General features: G+C 41.5%; 1 protein-coding gene and 1 non-coding gene across 5 annotated transcripts in view; one reads left to right on the top strand and one right to left on the bottom strand.

Moving 5' to 3' along the window:
• The window catches only part of CYRIA (CYFIP related Rac1 interactor A), a 103,484-nt gene that overhangs the window by 77,033 nt on the left and 7,373 nt on the right, over positions 1–19,078 (top strand). For all 4 annotated transcript variants that reach the window (XM_077844064.1, XM_077844065.1, XM_077844067.1 and 1 more), the window contains 7 exons: positions 11,217–11,338; positions 12,601–12,706; positions 14,532–14,668; positions 15,140–15,217; positions 15,388–15,504; positions 15,595–15,674; positions 17,157–17,283. In XM_077844064.1, coding sequence (XP_077700190.1) covers positions 11,217–11,338; positions 12,601–12,706; positions 14,532–14,668; positions 15,140–15,217; positions 15,388–15,504; positions 15,595–15,674; positions 17,157–17,283 — 767 coding nt within the window. The remainder of the gene's footprint in view (positions 1–11,216; positions 11,339–12,600; positions 12,707–14,531; positions 14,669–15,139; positions 15,218–15,387; positions 15,505–15,594; positions 15,675–17,156; positions 17,284–19,078) is intronic.
• On the bottom strand, positions 3,282–3,388 carry LOC144281467 (U6 spliceosomal RNA). Its single transcript, XR_013349983.1, has one exon. It is a non-coding gene; the product is annotated as a U6 spliceosomal RNA (small nuclear RNA).

Consider the following 19,078-nt stretch of genomic DNA (forward strand, 5'->3'; position numbering starts at 1 on the left):
CAGGTGCCCCTAGGCACATTTTCACGACAAAACGTGAGAGGCTTATGACCACACCGTGGCCTGGGCATAAAGAGGAAGAAAGAGCATACATCTAGTTTCAGGAAATGAAAGAAGGAATTGGAGAGTCATCTAGCAAAAGAGGGCCTTTGGAATGGGCTTAAAGAATGGGTGATTGTCCTATCGGCATTTAGGGAGAGGAGTTTTCCAACAGTGGAAATAGGGCTAGGAATAGGAAGGGCGTGTTTGAAGACCAGCAAGAGGCCCAATTTAGACCAAGCAGCGCGTGTTTGCTGAAACGGAAGTCTGGCTTGGCTTAGACCACAGCAGTCGCAGAAGCTCAGGGCTAGTGGTTCTTAAATGGGGCTCGACTTCAAAAATAGCTGAACTCCCTGAGGGAAAACCCAAGAGCAGACAAGAGCTTGGCCTGTGGGAACTTCAGGTATGCTCATGCTTAACAGGAGGCTGATGAGTCAGGGAATTGGGAACAGAGACTAACTACATTGAACAATAAGGAAGGAGAATGTCACACTAAACCCAGCCTCCTGATGGCAGGGTCTGGGCGCCATTCGGGTTTGCAGCCCAGCACTTAGGCCTGTGTTGAGCATGCAGCACTGATCACCAAACTACCCTTAGTAACAGATGCTGGCCACGTGAAGGGATGGAATAGAACAGTCTAGATCGAGGTAGTCAGGACACACAGATAGTAAAGAAAGAGGGACTATAAATGGATTTGGGGGCTGCAGAACGCTCAGGAAGAGTAAAGCTTCGGAAGGGACCTACAGGTTGGGCCACGAGCTGCCCAACGACTGTAGCCCCCGGAAGGACAGATTCAAGATGTATCGCTTTGTGTAATAAAGGGTGGACTGCAAAGAGTTAAGAAGAAAGCAGCGGAGGGAGGAAGGAAGGCCAAACAGCATGTAGCCACAGCTTAAATGAATTTGGCACCTCTGCTTTGAGTGTTGAATATTCTTTTTGAAGTCAGCAATGGAATATAATTGAACTGGGTCAAATAGATATAATTAAGCTGGGTCAAAATATAAGGCAAAATTAGACACATCTGTCCTAAGGTTTTCCAGTTGTGTAGATTTAATTTAAATTCTTGTCTGACCTTTGCAGTGAGTTCTACACTCTCTGCTCACATTTCTCCACAACCACTTAACATCTTTTTTATTGTTGTTGCTTTTTTTTTTTTTATCCCACTACTTTTTTTTTTTTCTTTTCTGTCTCTACCTCCTTGTTGTATTTCCATTTCCTCTTTGAAGGCTAGGAAGCAGAGGGGAAATAAAATGCAACCTAATCTTGCCTAAGTGATGGTTCTGGGGACAGTGTATAAGAAGATGCATGCCTGAAGGTCTGCTGATAATTGTTCAATTGAATCCACTCGTTATGGCACCCAAAGTGGGCAGCAGGCATTAGCCCTCCAGCGAAATAGTTCCAGTGATTCCCACACCGAAATGATCATTAGAAACATCTGGTGGATATAATCTTTACATAGTTGTCCGAGTCTCTCCCAAAATTCTGATTCAGTGGCCTGGTTCCAGGAATCTCCTTTTGCCCACATTTCTCAGATGGTTCTGAAGATCAGCCAGTTTGGGAACCACATTTAGCTAGTGTGTCCAAGTGAAGCATTAACCCACCCGAAGGTTTGCGACAGGGGAGCTGACCGAGCAACCTTTCAAGTTCCCAGATCCAGAGCTGAGGTCCCAAGAATAGGTCACTGAAGACTCCTTTTGGTTCTTGTTTCCCTATCTTTCCCTTGCCACGCAGGCAATATAGAGTTAGCTGTAAACCAGAACTTTGTAGAGCGACCCACTTTCTCAGTCCTTTGCACATCTACTTTGGAGTAGTCTCCAAGACAGTTTTTGGCCACTATGAGTAAACATGCTGTGAACTTTTTTTTTTTAAGATTTTATTTATTTATTCATGAGAGACACACACAGAGAGAGGCAGAGACACTGGCAGAGGAAGAAGCAGGCTCCATGCAGGGAGCCTGATGTGGGACTCGATCCCGGGTCTCCAGGATCACGCTCTGAGCTGAAGGCAGGTGCTAAACCGCTGAGCCACCCAGGGATCCCTCTGCTGTGAATGTTCTTAAACAATCTTTGTGTGCATCATTTCTCTTGGAAAAATAATGACGAGTAAACTTGTTAGGTCAGTTATATGCAGCTTTTCAAGAAACTGCCAAGTAGTTTACCAAATGGAATACACTATTTTCCTTTTCTACCATCAATCTAGAGTCCTCAGGTATTCCATGTCTTCTCCAAAATTTAATATAGTCCATCCTTTTTTCCTTTTAGCTACTCTAGTGACTGTGAGATGTTTTCTCATTGTGGCTTCCATTTGCGTTTCCATGATAACTGATAATGTTGGGCACTTTTTCCTGTGCTTATTGAATATTTGCCTAGCATTTTTAGAATATATTGTTCACTCAAGTCTCTTACCCATTTTTAATGAGGTTGTTTTTCTTTATATCACTACGTTTTAGGAGTTCCTTACTATGTTCTGGATACCCGTCATTTGTGAGATAATAGCTTGCAAATGTCTTCACTCATTCAGTGCCTTGTCTGTTTTCTGGTTTTTGCATGAACAGAAGTTTTACATTTTGATGAAGTGCAATTTATCATTGTTTTTCTTTTGTGCCAAGTGCATCCTATCTCCTCTTTAAGAAATCATGGCCCACCCCAAGGTCCTAAAGACATTCTGCTGTTTCCTTCTGGAAGTTATAGAAATTTAAGCTTTACATTAAACCAGTGACCAACCATGAACTAATTTTTGTTTATTTTATGAGCAAGGTGTTGAGCTCATTGTTTTCATGTGTTATCGACTTGTTCCACAACAGGTAGATTGCTTGAATGCCATTATCAGAAATCAGTTAACTGTCCTATGTTTGGATTTTCTCTTCTCCCTCATTGATTTATTGATCCTTTTCACCAGTTAATACCAAACTATAACAAATAATAAGTCATAAAGTCAAGACAAGCAAGTCCTTCAAATTTGTTGTTTGGTTTTTGTTTTTTTTTTTTTAAGATTTTATTTATTTATTCATAGAGACATAGAGAAAGAGAGAGAGAGAGGGAGAGGGAGAGAGGCAGAGACACAGGCAGAGGGAGAAGCAGGCTCCATGCAGGGAGCCTGACATGGGACTCAATCTCCAGGATCACACCCCACGCTGCAGGAGGAGCTAAACCGCTGCGCCATGCCACAGGGGCTGCCCTTGTTTGTTTTTAAGATTGTTTTGACTCCTCCAACTCCTTTGGTTTTCTTTTCTTTTTTTTTTTTTTTTAAATATGGAACGCTTCACGAATTTGCGTGTTATCCTTGCGCAGGGGCCATGCTAATCTTCTCTGTATCGTTCCAATTTTAGTATATGTGCTGCCGAAGCGAGCACTCCTTTGGTTTTCTTAATAAATTTTTATAATCAGCTTTCAATTGCTATATAATAGCCTTACAGGGATATTGATTATAATATAAAATCCAAAGATCAATTTGTGGAGAATTGACAGTATTGATTGACTAAACAGTATTGATTTTTCTTACCTATGTGTATGGTATATCTTTCCATTTGTTTAGATATTCTTTGATTTCACTCAGCAACGTCATATAGTTTTTAGAGGTCTTGCAGAGCTTTTAAGTATCTCATTGAGCATTTTATATTTTGAGCATAACAGCTTTTTTCTGCTTATTGGTTGTATGCCATAGGTTTCCCCACCCTGTCTGTGCCTTTATCTTTGCAGTGTATTTCTTGTCAACAACATGTAGTTGGCCCTAGCTTTTCCATCCAAGCTGATAATATCTACCTTCTAATTGGAGTCGTTAGCCCATTTACATTTAATTAATATTTGTATCTGAGCCTATCTTGATGTTGAATTCTATTTGTTGTATTTGCTCTTTGTTTCTCTCTTAATGTCTCCATGCCTTTTGATAAGTAGAATAATTTTGGTATTCTCTTTGATCTTTTCTGTTGGCTTTTTAGTGCTGCCTCTTTATGCTTATTGTAGAGATTACAGTGTGCATCTTCAACTTATTATAATCGATCTTCAACATGTATTCTTCATTTCATGAAGAATCTTGTCCCAGTACACTTCCCATCACTATCCTTTCACTCTTGTGCTCTTTTATGTTATGCTTCTACATCTGCTAGAAACTCCCCCATTGCAATGTGTGCTAGTCTTTTCCTTTAAACTCTCAATGTATGTATGTGTAATTTAAATAGATCTTTTATATTTACTGACATATTTGCTGGTTCTGGTGTCCTCATTCCTTCTTATATAACTAAGTGTCTTTGGTACCATTTCACTTCCACATGAAGAACTTCCCTGCAGAGAGGACTTGGATGGCATCTTATGCTTTGATCATTACATATGCACGGTCCAGCATGGAGCGGGGCATGAAGTATAAGCTTAGAAACTTTGATTTTTTTTTGTACTGATGCTAATTCAGTAATCATATGCAGTGCATCTCCTGCATTGTAGCATCAGGCAGGAACAACAGGAATGAGGATGGGATCTTAGGGGGCAGAGAGCATGGAGGGATGACATAGAGCACATAAATACAGGGTCATCAAGAGAACATGTCCTCTTCTTCAATAAGTATATAATTGTACTGGGGAGAGATGTAAGCACGTTGAACAGACAATAGTACAGGTAGTACAGACACCTACAAGAGAATGGAGAGCAAGTGTTGGGCTAGCCAGAAAAGAAAGTACAGGTTCTAAGTCTGGGTCGAAGAAATGTTTCTTGGCAGATAGTCACTGAGAAATGATTTTCTTATAAGACAAACCCACCTTTATGTGCGTGATAGAAATACCAAGAACAGTGATTATGGGGCAGGGGTGGCAGCTACCCAGGAAGGAAATTCTAAAGCCTTCCAAACCATTCATTATATTCTGAGAAAGGCACTGGATATTTTGACTTGTTAGGACTATAGTCTCCTACTTTTTGAAACAAGGCCAAGAGTCAGATTAGCCACTCACCTGGGATGATGTGGATGACACAGGCTACCTCCTGCCACTGCTGAGCTTGTCTTTCATCCCTCCCTTCTTTGGTACCCTCACCTCTGCTAAGGTTGTTCAGAGGAGCCTAGATGATCTTGGGAGAGGAAGTGGGGGAAATAAAAGATGTGTTCTGGTCACTTTACAAATGAGACAAACAAACAAAAAACATCAGAACAGACCTGGAAAACAATTAATTTATGCCAACACAGAGGTTCAGTCACAGTGATACTTTAAATTTCCAGTACTTTTGCTTTTTAAATACTTTTTATCTATGTCAGCATCCCATTGTGACCCTACAGATCATAGTCCCTCTAAGACCATACAGGGAGGGGGCAGGGCTCTTGTCAGTGTCCCTTCCTTTACCAAGAAGTAATCTGAGAGCCAGAGAGATGAACTGATTGGCATTGAAGTCTCATATTCTGTGAGTGGCAAAAGTGGCATTTGGACCTGAGTCTCAAAAAATCTCCATCCTTGGTATTCCTTCCTTCTCCCATGAAGTCACAGGGATCCCACTGCATGCAGTTGAAATAGATTAGCCTCCCAGCGCCTCGCCACTCCCTGCTGTTCACAGTCCCTCATTTGCTTTTCCATAGGAAAGGGCTCTGGTGTAGGATGACTAACGTTCCTGTGCAAATAAATATGTCAACCCAGTCACACTTACATTTTCCAATGGACCTTTGTAATTTTATGTGGTTTGTGGAAGCAGCTAGTATTCTGTTATAAATCATTATCACTTTATATCCCCAAATGTTAATCACAGATAATTAGTTACATTTCTTAGTTCCTCCTGAAGGGGAAAGGGGTAGAGAAGTAAGGAAGTGGTGGGAAAGAAGAGCTAGGGGTATAATTTATGGCTTTGGCAAATCTTTTTGCTGTACTTTTCTTCAGTGTTTATACAACAGCTGCTGGGGTGCAGAGAGAGCTGTATATCCTATTGATGAAATGCCAGGGCTCCCTTCAAAGCCAAAGACATCTCCAAATAAATTGTGTCTTCTGCTCACATTATCTTCAGTTAATTTGTTTGATTCTCTGTCAGATTTTCCATACAGTTCTGAATAGGTTGCGAGGAGAAGGTATGCATGCCCCCACCCTGCTTGGGAAGACAGAGTGTGTCCTTGGCTGATTTACAAAGATAAGAACACTTTGATTTGACAGCCCTACCTAGGCATGAGCCCTGCTGCTGTGCCCTGGGGTATGTTCATCAAAGATGTTCCTTCCTGACAAACAAAGCACTCAGCCACCTCCCTATCCATCCACACAGTGGAATGCCAGGCATTCTGCTCTCAGTAAACATCACAGTCCTCCATGCAAAGCCTTCACCTGACCCCGGTGACACCAGAATCCTGACACTTAATATCTGTAGTCACTAGCCAATTGAGCCAAAGGAGGATAAATAGATCCCCTGTAAACAAAATGAATACTGCTTCACATATCTTCATTGATAAGAAGGTTATTTTTCCATTAAAAATTCTAGGCACTTGGAATTCAGCGAATTCTCGACAAATATATTCAAGGTCACAGGATACATAATACAGTTTCATACTTCCCACAATAGCGAGTCCAGAAAAGGGCTTTAAATCATCGCCTGGGGAATGGCCTGGATAGGCTTGTTCCAGGGCTCTTGGGAGTATTGGTTGCTGGAATTGCCTGTGTAAATCACACTTTTTTTTTTTTTTTAACAACTTCATTGTTAGACAAGAGCATCCCAGCATGATGTAACCATTCTTCTCAATGGAGATGAAATAAGTGACAATGATTAGAATCTTAGTATGTGATTCTTAGAAGAAACATCACAGAGGGATTCATCGTCTACAACTAAAAACAAGCACTCGGATCCATCAATAATATTATTGGTGGAAATATGTATGTGTGTGCACCTTTGACTAAAGGTCAACCTTTGTGTTAAAAATAGAAAGACAAAACCCATACTTTGGAGTTCCTGTTCACTTGGCAAGTGCTTTAGGGGGTTGCCAATAGGTTAAATATCAACCTACCTTTTCAATCACTAATTTTTCAAGGAGTTTCTCTTTGACATCTGAAGACACAGTGCATTTTTAAAACATGGCTACCAACTGAATCTGAATACGGAGAATAACAAAAGCAAAGACCCCAAAGCCTCTCAAAGGGATAGTCCGGAAAGCAAGTGATAGATAACAGCCTTAGCATTGGAATAGTCAACAGAAGTGCAGTTTTTCACTCAACACATCTCCTAATAATGTGCTAACCACACTGAAGAGACATTGAAGCTGTATATTAATGATGGATGATCTAAAAACACCAGTGTTAATGAATGTGTGAGTAGCCAATTTGATTATAGATAAATATACGTATATAAAAGCAGTAACAGTGAGAGAGTTAACAGTAGAGAAACCATTGGGAAGAAGAGACAAAGGAGAGGATCCAGAAGTAACAGGATCTTCATTTCTTTCACTGCTTCCCAACAGCTGCATCCTCTACCACCTGGTCAATGTCGTCTTTTATTTATTGAGTCATGACATATCTATTGAGTGTCTCCAATGGTAGGACATATGGAGGTATTGAGGAAAAGAATATAGACTGTCTCCAAAGATCTCCAAATTCAAAGACAAGCAGAAAGATCATCCATCATAAAACATAGTGTGAGAAGTAAATCATTCATTCAGGGATTTTATTCAGCAGATCTTTCTTGAGCATATACTATGTGCCAGGCATCACACTAGGCCTGGAGATTTCAAGTCACATGAAACAAAATAAAGCCAGAGTCCTGCAGCCTAACAGATCAGATTCTCATTAATTAGTCTTGGCTGCCTGATCACATTGCTGGAGGATCAAAGTAGAATGAATCATGAACTTCCATAGGGATATGAGCCAATGCCAAATGTCAGTTAGGGTTACACAGTCCTTTTTATACTTGGAAAACAAAACAAAACAAAACAAACAAAACAAAACAGACAGACAGATTAGAGCTTCTCCCAGTCAGTACTCTCCATCTTGGAAGTTGACCCTACTTGTGACTTGAGCTCCCAGAAGGCAGGGACCACATGCTCCCAGCACCAAAGGCCTAGTCATTAGCTGGATGAGGAAGTGACTTCAGTTCCATGACAGGGGAGGGAGAAAAAAAGGGGGGGGGGGCACCCAATAAGACTAACAAATTCTGGAAGAAAATGAGCCAGCACATTTCTAAGTTGGGATGAAAAAGGAATGATGGATTAGATTTATCCGATCCCACCCCACCCCTGCTAAATGGGGCCATATGAAAAACATTTTTAATAAGACACCAGGACATCTGCCAAAAGAAACATTTTCCCAGAGAGGAAGGCTGGGAGTGGGGATCCTGTTTCACAGATCACTGCCATGCTGGGAGGGGGTTCCTGTCTGATGAAAGGGCTTCCCCACAGCCCCAGCTCTGAGGGAGAAGGAACACCACTCATGCCACTTGTCCAGCTCTTTGTGGTCACATCAATGTCAGGGTTGAGTCATATCATAAAGTGTCACTTCACCTGGAATAGAGAGCAATGCTTGCCCATCTACAGCCAGTACCACCTTTTGGCCGTTCTATTGGTAACAGTCTTCCTTTTGAAGCACTTAAGAAAGGCTTCTATTTTTAAAAACTGACTGAAATTCTTCTCCTTTTGTGTTAATCACCAGAAGAATGGGTTTTTGTGTTTGTCTAGCCCTCTTCTTCCAGCCACTTCACTGTAATTCTGTTTTGTCTAAAACTTACCAGTGGTGACTCGCTCAGATGGGAGCCATTGTGACAGCCAAGATCAGAAGACTTCCTTTTCTGGTCTCCAAGTGTCTTCTTCTTTGCATACTACTTTATAATTAAATTCAAAGAGGCTAACCTCCCGGAAGCTTGGTCATAGCCTCTTTTTTCTTTCCTCCTCTTCAAGTATCTCTCGCTCTCTAGGAAATGGCCGTTTTAGCTTACGAATTTTCAGTGCATTCATCAAAGGAGGATTTGAGGGAATGGGCTTTTGCTATTTCTTTGTTTTCTAGGAACTTCGTGTTGCAGTTCTGCCACATATTCTCTTCCCAGACTTTGTTCTTACTCAGAAATTGCCCTGGAAGACTACTGTTCACTGAAATGCTCTCCTCTCAGTTACAGTCTTCCTAATTTACAAGGTTTTAAAGGTTTCTGTTTAAAACACCCATATCACCTTGAGAAAAGTTTGGGAAAGCAGGAAAGGTTAGGGCTATAAAGTGATTAATAGCATACATAACAATGTACCTGAGAATTTTCCAGAAACAGTGGAAAGGTTGAAAAGGATAAAAGAGTAACCTAGCCTCCCAAGCTAGATGCTGTACTGTAACCTGGTGGGTCTCTGTCATGGTCTTCATGCTGCGCTCACTCCCTTGGGCCTTCCAGCCAGCTCAAGCTCATCCCTTATCTTGAGTGATTTCTACTCCTCCCAGAACACATTCATCTTTTCCTTCTGAGTTCTGGTACATGGGCACTTCTGTCCCTTCTCCTTCCCACCCTGATATCCATCTCACTCCTAGAAGGCAGAGTTTGCAAAACACCTGGATAGTCTATGAGGGCCTATGATTTTTCTTTCTAAAGAGAATTACCGTATGCCGATGAGCTTCATCCTTCATTTCCCAGGCAACTCTACCAATTTCTTAGGTCCTAGGAGGACATATAATAAAATGGTCTAAAAATGGGCATCACTTCTCAGGGGTCTGGCCTCAGATTAAGCATAAGTCCAACAGAGGTAACTGAAGCAAAGCAGCCACGTCTGGCTCCTCCCTCACTCTGACACTCAGCCCTTTTGAAAGCCCACTCAGCACGGTCAGCGCCTCACTTCAATGTCACCTGTCTCCTGAATTCTGTCTTTCATACTCTCAGTAAATCATTACCTTCTTCAGGTAGGTAGCAACCCTTTGTGCTCCCTCCAAGACTAGTCAAACTGGGTTTTGATCTGGGGACATAAGTGGGGTCTGCTGAGAGAATTCACTACCTTAGGACTTGGACTTTTGAACATGAATTTTTAGGAGATGACCTCTATAGCCCTTCTCCATTAGCAGTGTTTTTGTTTTGGATGGAGATTGATTTCCTTATTAGCTCGGGCAAATAACCTATTTTATATGTATTGGGAGATAAAACCCAACCTTTACCACCATTCGACTTCCACCCACTAACCTTCACAAAATACTCATGGGGACAAGAACAGATACTGGCCACAGGAATGCAGCATAAAAGTGGGAATTCAGAGCTAAGGGGATGCTTCCGTGGCTGTTAGAATATGTTCTTCATTTGTGTAAACCTGAATGTGTCACTTATTTTTGTGGGTAGAATTTACAGTCAAGATCCAAAATGAGCAGTACAAGTGTCTTTAAAAGGAACCTCCTGTTGGGGGCGCCTGGCTGGCTGAGTCAGTAGAGCATGCAACTCTTGATCTTGAGGTCATCAGTTCAAGCCCCCACATTGGGTATAGAGCTTATTAAAGAAATTAATTAGTTAATTAACTAATTGAACCTCCTGCAATTCTTGAGTTCACAGTGGATGATAAATCTCAGTGCTTTCTCTGTATCAATTGTGTTCCAGAAGGATACATCTCTGTCCCAGCTCTGAAGGATTACCTAATATTTTAAGCTTCTTTGTTTCTATGGAAATTCTAGAAGAAGGGCTGTTTTTCCCATCTAAACACAGATTCACAAATTTTTAGTCCTAACAGAACTATTCAGTAGCTCTTCCTCTTAAATGTGGCCCCCAAAGACAATATTTATTCCTTATATTACCCAGTTAACCACTTAGCACGTAAGTGTGCAAAAAGTATGTTCTACACAAATAAGGTGCCCGCAGTGATCCCAACATGCCTTGGTGTAACGTGTGCAGAGAGATGGACAATTGTCTTGAACAGAGTCACGGGCAGAAGTTGTGTTAGTTTCCTTTTCTAGCAGCTCATTACATTAAAGAGTAAAGACAAGGGATCCCTGGGTGGCTCAGCGGTTTAGCACCTGCCTTTGGCCCAGGGCGTGATCTTGGAGTCCTGGGATCGAGTCTCACGTCGGGCTCCCGGCATGGAGCCTGCTTCTCCCTCTGCCTGTGTCTCTGCCTCTCTCCTTCTCTATGTCTATCATGAATAAATAAAAATAAAATCTTAAAAAAAAAAAAAGAGTAAAGACTAAACCTACAGGAATCAAACAGGACTGCCTAGCTGGTGGAACTGAACGCCGATCTTCTTCCCAAGCCGTTTGTAAACACAAGCCCTCTGTGTCTTTTGGTTTCCCTTCTGCTCAGATGCGCAGCCCACAGAAGGAGAGAGGGAAATCTGGAACCAGATCAGCGCCGTCCTCCAGGATTCTGAGAGCATCCTCGCAGACCTGCAGGCTTACAAGGGCGCGGGGCCAGAGATCCGAGATGTATGCCAATGATAACACTGAGCTGACAAGACCCTCGGACGAGAAGGGAAACCCACACATGCACACACACCCAGCAAGATTAAGTAATAGCCCTAGTATTTCCTAGTGTACGAGGAAGAACAAGGAGGGTAATGTGGTTTTTACAAAAGTATGAATGGCCCCCTTTATTCTAGTACGTTAATCTGAGTACACGGCACTGTAGACCATGTAAGATATTAGCCATTCTCCTCTCAGTCATACCTTTGCTAGCAGAGGACTGACGTTTAAGCAATCAATTCATCAGCATGTTACTTCATGTAAGGGAAACATACATATAAAGTCTCTGGACAACAGTTGAAATATAAGTCACAAGGAAAAAAAAATATAAATCATGAGATCTGGGTTTGCACAGATTCCCCAGCATCTTGTAATAATTGTGTCAGGTCCCACAGTATCACAAACGACAGCTGTAAGCTAGCTTGCTTTAAGTAGCCTGCAGGTCTCCATCTTGAAATGGCTTGAGTTTAAAAAAATAAATCCCTGAAAAAAAAAAAACACCAAAACAAAAAAAAAAAAAAAAAAGAAGAAGAAGAAGATTGTCAGCGTGGCTTTTAAGACTTCATAATGCCTTAAAGGCAAGAAACTTCACACTCCTTTTATTTGACATGATTAGTTTTGTGGAAGTATCAACACATACACACATACCTTACTGCCAGTGCCACCATCTTTCCGGGGAAAAAATCCCACTAACGTAATCCTTCAGCTGCTGAAACCTAGACAAAACATCATTTCAAAGAAAGTGACAGCCTCTTGAGAGGTAGTCTTTCTACTTAGGGGTCACCATTAATTTAGGTGAGGTAGGTAACATCACAGAACAGAAGGCGTGTGACACACATTATAGACAAAGGAAGACATCTGTAGGATCTGCACTTTCTAATGAGCACTGGCTCTACTTCAGTAGAATCAAAATGTGATGGAGGAAGGCTAAATGGCTTCCAATTAGATTTGCAATTTTTTTTTTTTTTGCATTTAAAATAAGAGAAACAAGATGCCGCAGGATCTAATTGTAGGGGCACTTGGACTATGTTCAAGGGCTCAAATCTCCATTCTAAGCGAGCATCTTGGAGGACAGTCCAGTGAACACATGTCACTTTAACAGCACATTAGCAAAGTATACTAGGAATTGTATTTTCTTAAAACAAAATCCTTTCTCAATCTTAAGGCATTTTGATGGGGTACTTTTTGCCTCTTTTTAAACAGACGATTGTTTCATGTTTTGGTAGGCGATTCAAAATCCCAACGACATTCAGCTTCAAGAAAAAGCTTGGAACGCGGTGTGTCCTCTGGTCGTGAGGCTAAAGAGATTTTATGAATTTTCCATAAGGCTAGGTGAGTATGTGTTTATAGTTTTCATCCTGTGTGTGAGGTTCTGTTACGGGGTTTGTGACAGGATTAGGAAGAACTAGCTCAGTGCGCTGGGGAATGGTCTACATCCATCGGGAGTGTCTTTGGAGAGGCCAATCATGGACAGAAACACCTGTCATTTTCACTTCCTTAAATTCATCTCAGCGTTGCTTCCCCTGCAGTTATCCACACATCAAGAGTGTCTTTACTGGTGGGTCCCTCCAGTCTTGTTCTCAGCCAAGTCTCACTGGTAACGGTTTTGTGGGCTGATCACATTTCTGAATGACAGAGAAGTTGAAACAAACAGGTTACTTGCTAACTGAAAAAGGACTTGATTTGCTGGAGACGTGATAAATTTAATATAGTAAAATACAGGAAAAACAAACGTTCTAAAGACAGACCTGCTTTTAAGCTTTAAAAACACCTGTACAGATACAGGATGGCTTTGCAGAAATGAAAGTAAAGTCTGGCTAACAATAGCGCCTATATGACATAACCACTCCTCCAAGTGTAAAGCTATATGGGGTTTCATTAATTACTATATTTGGGATGAGGAAAGGGATAGTCATGTTCTACTTTACTTTTGCTGTAAACAAATGCCACATTTTAAGAGTTCAACAGAGAAATTGAAACAGTTTGGGAGGATAATAGTCATGGTGTTGAGACAGCTTGAAGCTAAGACCCAAAGGGAATGGTTGAATGAACTGAAACAGCTTTTCAAGGAAAGAGAGCTTCTGAAGACTCTCAGATAGCTTCTTCTCTGTTTCCTTCTTTTCTCTTTCTTCAAAGTGTATATCTTGACCCAATGAACTGAAATCCTCATGAGCCAGATATTTAACAGAACGACAAAGATCCACCTGTCACAGCAGACCAAGGTAGAACTGGCTACCTTAGAAGGCAGTACATTCCCGTAAATGGAAAAGATAAGAGATATCCTTGTAAGGATGCTGTAAAAGACAATTAAGGGACTGTAGATCAAGTGCCAGCAAACTTGTCTGCAAAGACCAGATAATAAACACTTTAGGCTTCTGAGCCAAAAATATTTGTTGCATTGACTCCACTCTGCCACTGTAGCTCATTAGGCCATTGTTAATACATTAAGGAATGGAAATAAAGTGGGGCTATGTTTTAATAAAACTTTATTTGCAAAAATTGACCATCTGCCAGGTTTGGTCTGTGTTCCATAGTTTGCCATGGAGCATTGCTTAAATGAGTCAATATTGTTAGCAATATGTTGAAGGGAAAACTGGAGGGAATGTATAGAGATAGACAAGAGGGAGTGATGAGACCATTTCAAGGGCAGTAACAGAGGTCGATATGGCAGTGGGTTGCAGAAAAGTACTGCTGGGTTAGATTAGAGAGTAGGTGCCGTGAGGAGCTGGAAAGGGACCCAAAGTCTCTCTGGGCAGTGCAAATTATCTAACCCGTGTGTTCCAGGTCACCTCCTCTCCTCGTCATCAGTGACTGTCTCATGCACAGAACCCAAAAACATGTATCTGTGGTTTCCAAACAGTGGTAGGAGTTGGCACTATAGAACACTGAGAGTTGAATTGAGCTTTGAGAGACACAGAAAAGACTGTGTGGCCCTGGGGGCCTCCCACAATGGGGTGCCAGGGGCAGCCCTTTGGGCCTGGGCTCCTTTCTCTTATCCACACACATCACCCTATACACAGTTATGGGAAAAGACATGGAAAAGCTAGATCTAAGCAGGTTTATCTCTGAGAATGTCAACTGGGCCTAAGAACTGTGCTTTCTTCTGAAAGATCTCCATGGGCCACCTCAAATATATATTTATCACTTTGACTTTCAGAAAAAGCTCTTCAGAGTTTATTAGAATCTCTGACCTGTCCACCCTACACGCCAACCCAACACCTGGAGCGGGAGCAAGCCTTGGCAAAGGAGTTTGCGGAAATTCTTCATTTTACCCTTCGATTTGATGAACTGAAGGTTAGACCACATATGCTACAACAGTGTAACAGACTTGTCCTGAGCACCTACTGTGTGCCAGCACTCTGCTCATGCTGTGGGGTGGGGATTAGATGGGTAAGATGTAGCTCTTTCCCTACGGAGACAGATAATGTAGTGAGATTTTGCATCCCTAATAGTAAAACTGATTTAGGATGGTGGCTTGGGCATGGAAATTCAAAATCTGCCAAATGCAGTAAGAGGAAACCTTTTCAAGTATCTGTCCTGATTAAGAACAAGTATCCTTTCCCTGAAAGCTATCTTATAGTAAAAGCAGGGCATATATTAAAATAATGAGGCTCTCAGTATTTATTTTTAACTAGAAATTGCTTTGATTGTTGGATAACAAAGGGACATCCTGGTGTATTTACCAAGGCTAGTGTCTGGGTTCCTGATGCATGTCCTCCATGTGATGCGGAGTCGTGACCTTCTTTCCTCTCCTCTGAATTGCAGATGAGGAACCCAGCTATTCAGAATGACTTCAGCTACTACAGAAGGACGATAAGTCGCAACCGCATCAACAACATGCATGTGAGCCCCTGATCCGTACACCCATTCTCCGCATCTTCCTTTGATTGTCCCGTCAGGCAGGGCACAAGGAAAAGACAGTCCTCATCTGTAATTCAGTTTCCAGCAGACGCTGTTTGGCAATTTTTGACCATGTCTTTATCAATTGCATCTTCTCTTCTTATTTTCATCAGCTAGACATTGAGAATGAAGTCAATAATGAGATGGCCAATCGAATGTCCCTCTTCTATGCAGAAGCCACGCCAATGCTGAAAACCCTTAGCAATGCCACCATGCACTTTGTCTCCGAAGTAAGTGGGGCTGAGCACCCAGGCGCTTTTCTCTTAATTGCACGTAAAAGCTGCTAGCAAGGCTAACATACTTTTGTGTCTCCCGTTTAGAACAAAACCCTGCCAATAGAGAACACCACAGACTGCCTCAGTACGATGACGAGTGTTTGTAAAGTCATGCTGGAAACGCCGTAAGTGAAATCAGAGGTGGATTCATGGTCTAGAGTTCACCTAGAGAGAGCTTGTCAACATGATTGATGGGGTCAATGATGAGGATGATGATGACAATGGTGGTGGTGGTGGTGGTGGTGGTAACATTTGGGTCAGCACGTTAACATTTACATGTATATTACCTGAATTAATTTCATAAGGAACTCTGGGTGATAAACGTAATCCAGCCCCATTGTGTAGTTGAAGACACTGAGGTCCATACTGGTTCACTGACTTCCCAAAGGTTGCTTAGCTTGTTAGGTGGCAGAACCAGAACTCAAACCCAAGATGCTGTAGAAGATGGGGAAGGGCCAGAAGGAGGCTTACATGACTGGGTATTATAAATATATTGGGAGAACGGGTTTGATAGAAGATTTAGAACGAAGAGCGGAAGTGGTAAGACTGTTGCAAGAATGATAATGGACACCTCTCTCCCTCTTTCCTTCTCTTTTCTTTTTCTCTCTTCTCTTCCCTCACTGCCTCTCCCTCTGTCTCCCTCTCTCAGCAGTTTCTTTGTACTCAAACTAGTTGCTGGATTTGAGAAGTGGCAGAGGTTGTAAATGGCGAGGCAGCGTGGTGATGAGGAAGTCCACACCACAAGCCAGGGTTCCGGTTATCTCATTAGCTACATCTGTGCCCTTAGACGGGTGGTATGGCCTGCCCAGACCTTGGTTTCCTTATCTGATGAAGTACTTGTAAAGTCATCTATGTGGCGAGGGCTTGGGAGGGCCAGAGACCTCAAAAGTGCCCTATGAAATGTGCTCCTCTGTTCAAATGTAAGATGGTGTTAACTGCAAATATTTCACTTATACCAAAGTTAAGACTTATTCCAAGACAGAAATAGTAATCATCTTCATTGAGTGCCCAATTCATAATGAAATAGATGTTAAGAAAGCCTCTAGAATTATCTTGAGTTATCTGGAGCATCAGGGACCCTGTTAAAGTAAGGGAACAAAATCCAAACTCCACAAATACTCCCAGCCCAGGAAATGGTACATAATTTTTTTTATGTATCTTTGCCAATCCAATTCAATCCACAGCCTGTGTCCTAACAAAGGAAGTTACTCTGACTGGAGACATGATAGCTGCTCTGTAGAAATGAGCCTGATTCTTTTTCTCCATAATGAAGCCATTATTCTCTATAATCTTGGACAGCCAGAGGGACCTGCTATAAAATATTCAAGATTGATGGGTGGGGGGAGTGATGTACGTGATGAGCTGGCCTGCTGAAGGGCAGAAGAGAAGAGAATTTCCTGCCCTCTAATTTACCTTATTTTCACACTGAATTGCTGGTTGGATAGATTCAAGGAGAATTATCATCATGGGCTTCTTTAAGAGCATATTAACCTGGTTGTTGCAGGTCTGAGATTGTTCTCAAGAGATGATTGGAGGAGTCTAAAGTAGCCAGAAATGAACGGGCTCCGGCAAGGAGGTAACACAGCTGCATTTCTTCTCTCTTCCAGGGAGTACCGGAGTAGGTTTACAAGCGAAGAAACGCTGATGTTCTGCATGAGGGTGATGGTGGGAGTCATCATCCTCTATGACCACGTCCATCCCGTGGGAGCTTTCTGCAAGACATCCAAGATCGATGTAAGAATAGTTATGAACTCTGCTTTCCAAATAAGAGCTCGTGCATGTTGCCAAACAGATCTTGCTTCTCTCTCTCTCTCTCTCTCTCTCTCCTCCATCCACCGCTGAGAGGGATCTCTCCAAGATGCAAGCCCCCTCCTGGCAGCTATCCTCATAGCAAGGAGTCTAATCTTTTCCATGTGCCTACAGCAAAGCATCCAATCAAAAATCATAGCAAGACAAAAAATAAAAAATCATAGCAAGAGCTCAGAGATACTAATCCCCTCAGCCTGCAGAGTTGCTGAGCACATGTGAATGGTCACTTAGTTACAAACTGCCCCTTCAGGGGACCCAATGTGCCGTATGGAGAAAAAAAATTATATATATTTATATATATATTTATATTTATATATTAAATATTATATATATATATGTTATATGTGTCTTAAAGTGAGCAGCATTGGGAGATCTTGGATTATAAGACACCATGGTCAAATTTCAAACAACATTCCAACTTCCTCTCCTACCACCCCCCACCAGTGGCTCTACCCAATTGCCATGCCCTTTTTTGTCGTTGGAATATGCTTGAACCCTCTTCCTTGCCCAGAGGGCCTTCCCTTCTTTCTGATGGGTGGATTCCTTTAAAACATTCAACAAATGTCACCTCATTCAGGAACACATCTCCTGGACCCTGCATGGTTAGGACCTCTTTTTCTCCTCTGGCCCCCAGAGCACTTGCCATTTTGGATTTTCTGATATTCCCTCATAGACTCCAAGTTTGATTGTAAGGGCAGAGACCATGATCTGTATACCCCACGTCTGCTCTACTGCCTAACGTTATACCTGACATGGAGCATGACACTCAATAGATACTCCATACCGTTTTTACTGAATGAATGAATATAACTGGAAAAACACGTGATTTTGGTGTACAAATGATTTCTGTCAATTGTAGCATAAAACACATCTCTTAGCTCTCATCTGCAGCATCAACCCAATAGTATATCCCATGTGTTAATATAAAGCCCTTTTAGGGCAGAGTAGGCCCTTTTGGGATTAACTTATTCTGACCGTGCTAAGTTTAGGGAGCATGCTCAGTTTTCGCTCATCTGCACGGAACAACATCTCTGATACTTTAGTACCATGCAGACAGAAAGTCTTCAATGCAGACAGAAAGAGGGGACCACAAGTCCAAAGACTGTAAGGAAATGTATCAATTAAAGTGCAACTTAGATTACTTATTTTGAAGGTCTGGGTTTCTAGCACAGCTAGTCATGGTTCTTCATTGAGTCTTTGTTTTTTAATTATTATTTTGTTATTTTCTGTTTACCAAGAGAAAAAAGGATTTGGTACAAAAGAATTAGGAACATGTAAGAAATCAAACTACGGAAAATTAAATGTATCTATAGTAACCTTACCATAGGTGGATGACCATCGTCAAAATGGCAGCATATCTACCTCCCTTCCCTTTATATGGATGTTTGCGTATATGCATGTGTGTATGTACTTAACAAATCAGCACCCTACTATAATTGCTCTTTTAAAATAGCAATTATATCTTATTTTTTTCATACCAATAAACATTTTTACTGTATTCTTTGTGAGGCTTTAACATTTGTTTTACTATGGGTTGAATATAAATAACTCTATTAATATGAGGTTGAATATAAATAACTCTATTAATAACTCCATGAATATCTTTGAATGTGGATTAAGTTTATTACTTAGTACTCATAGGACATTCTCATTTACCAGAGCCACTTGTTAACTTGTCACAGAGTCAACAATTAAAAATACACAGGGTACAAGTATGGCT

The sequence above is a fragment of the Canis aureus genome, chromosome 12, assembly GCF_053574225.1.
Source record: "Canis aureus isolate CA01 chromosome 12, VMU_Caureus_v.1.0, whole genome shotgun sequence".
Classification (NCBI taxonomy): domain Eukaryota; kingdom Metazoa; phylum Chordata; class Mammalia; order Carnivora; family Canidae; genus Canis; species Canis aureus.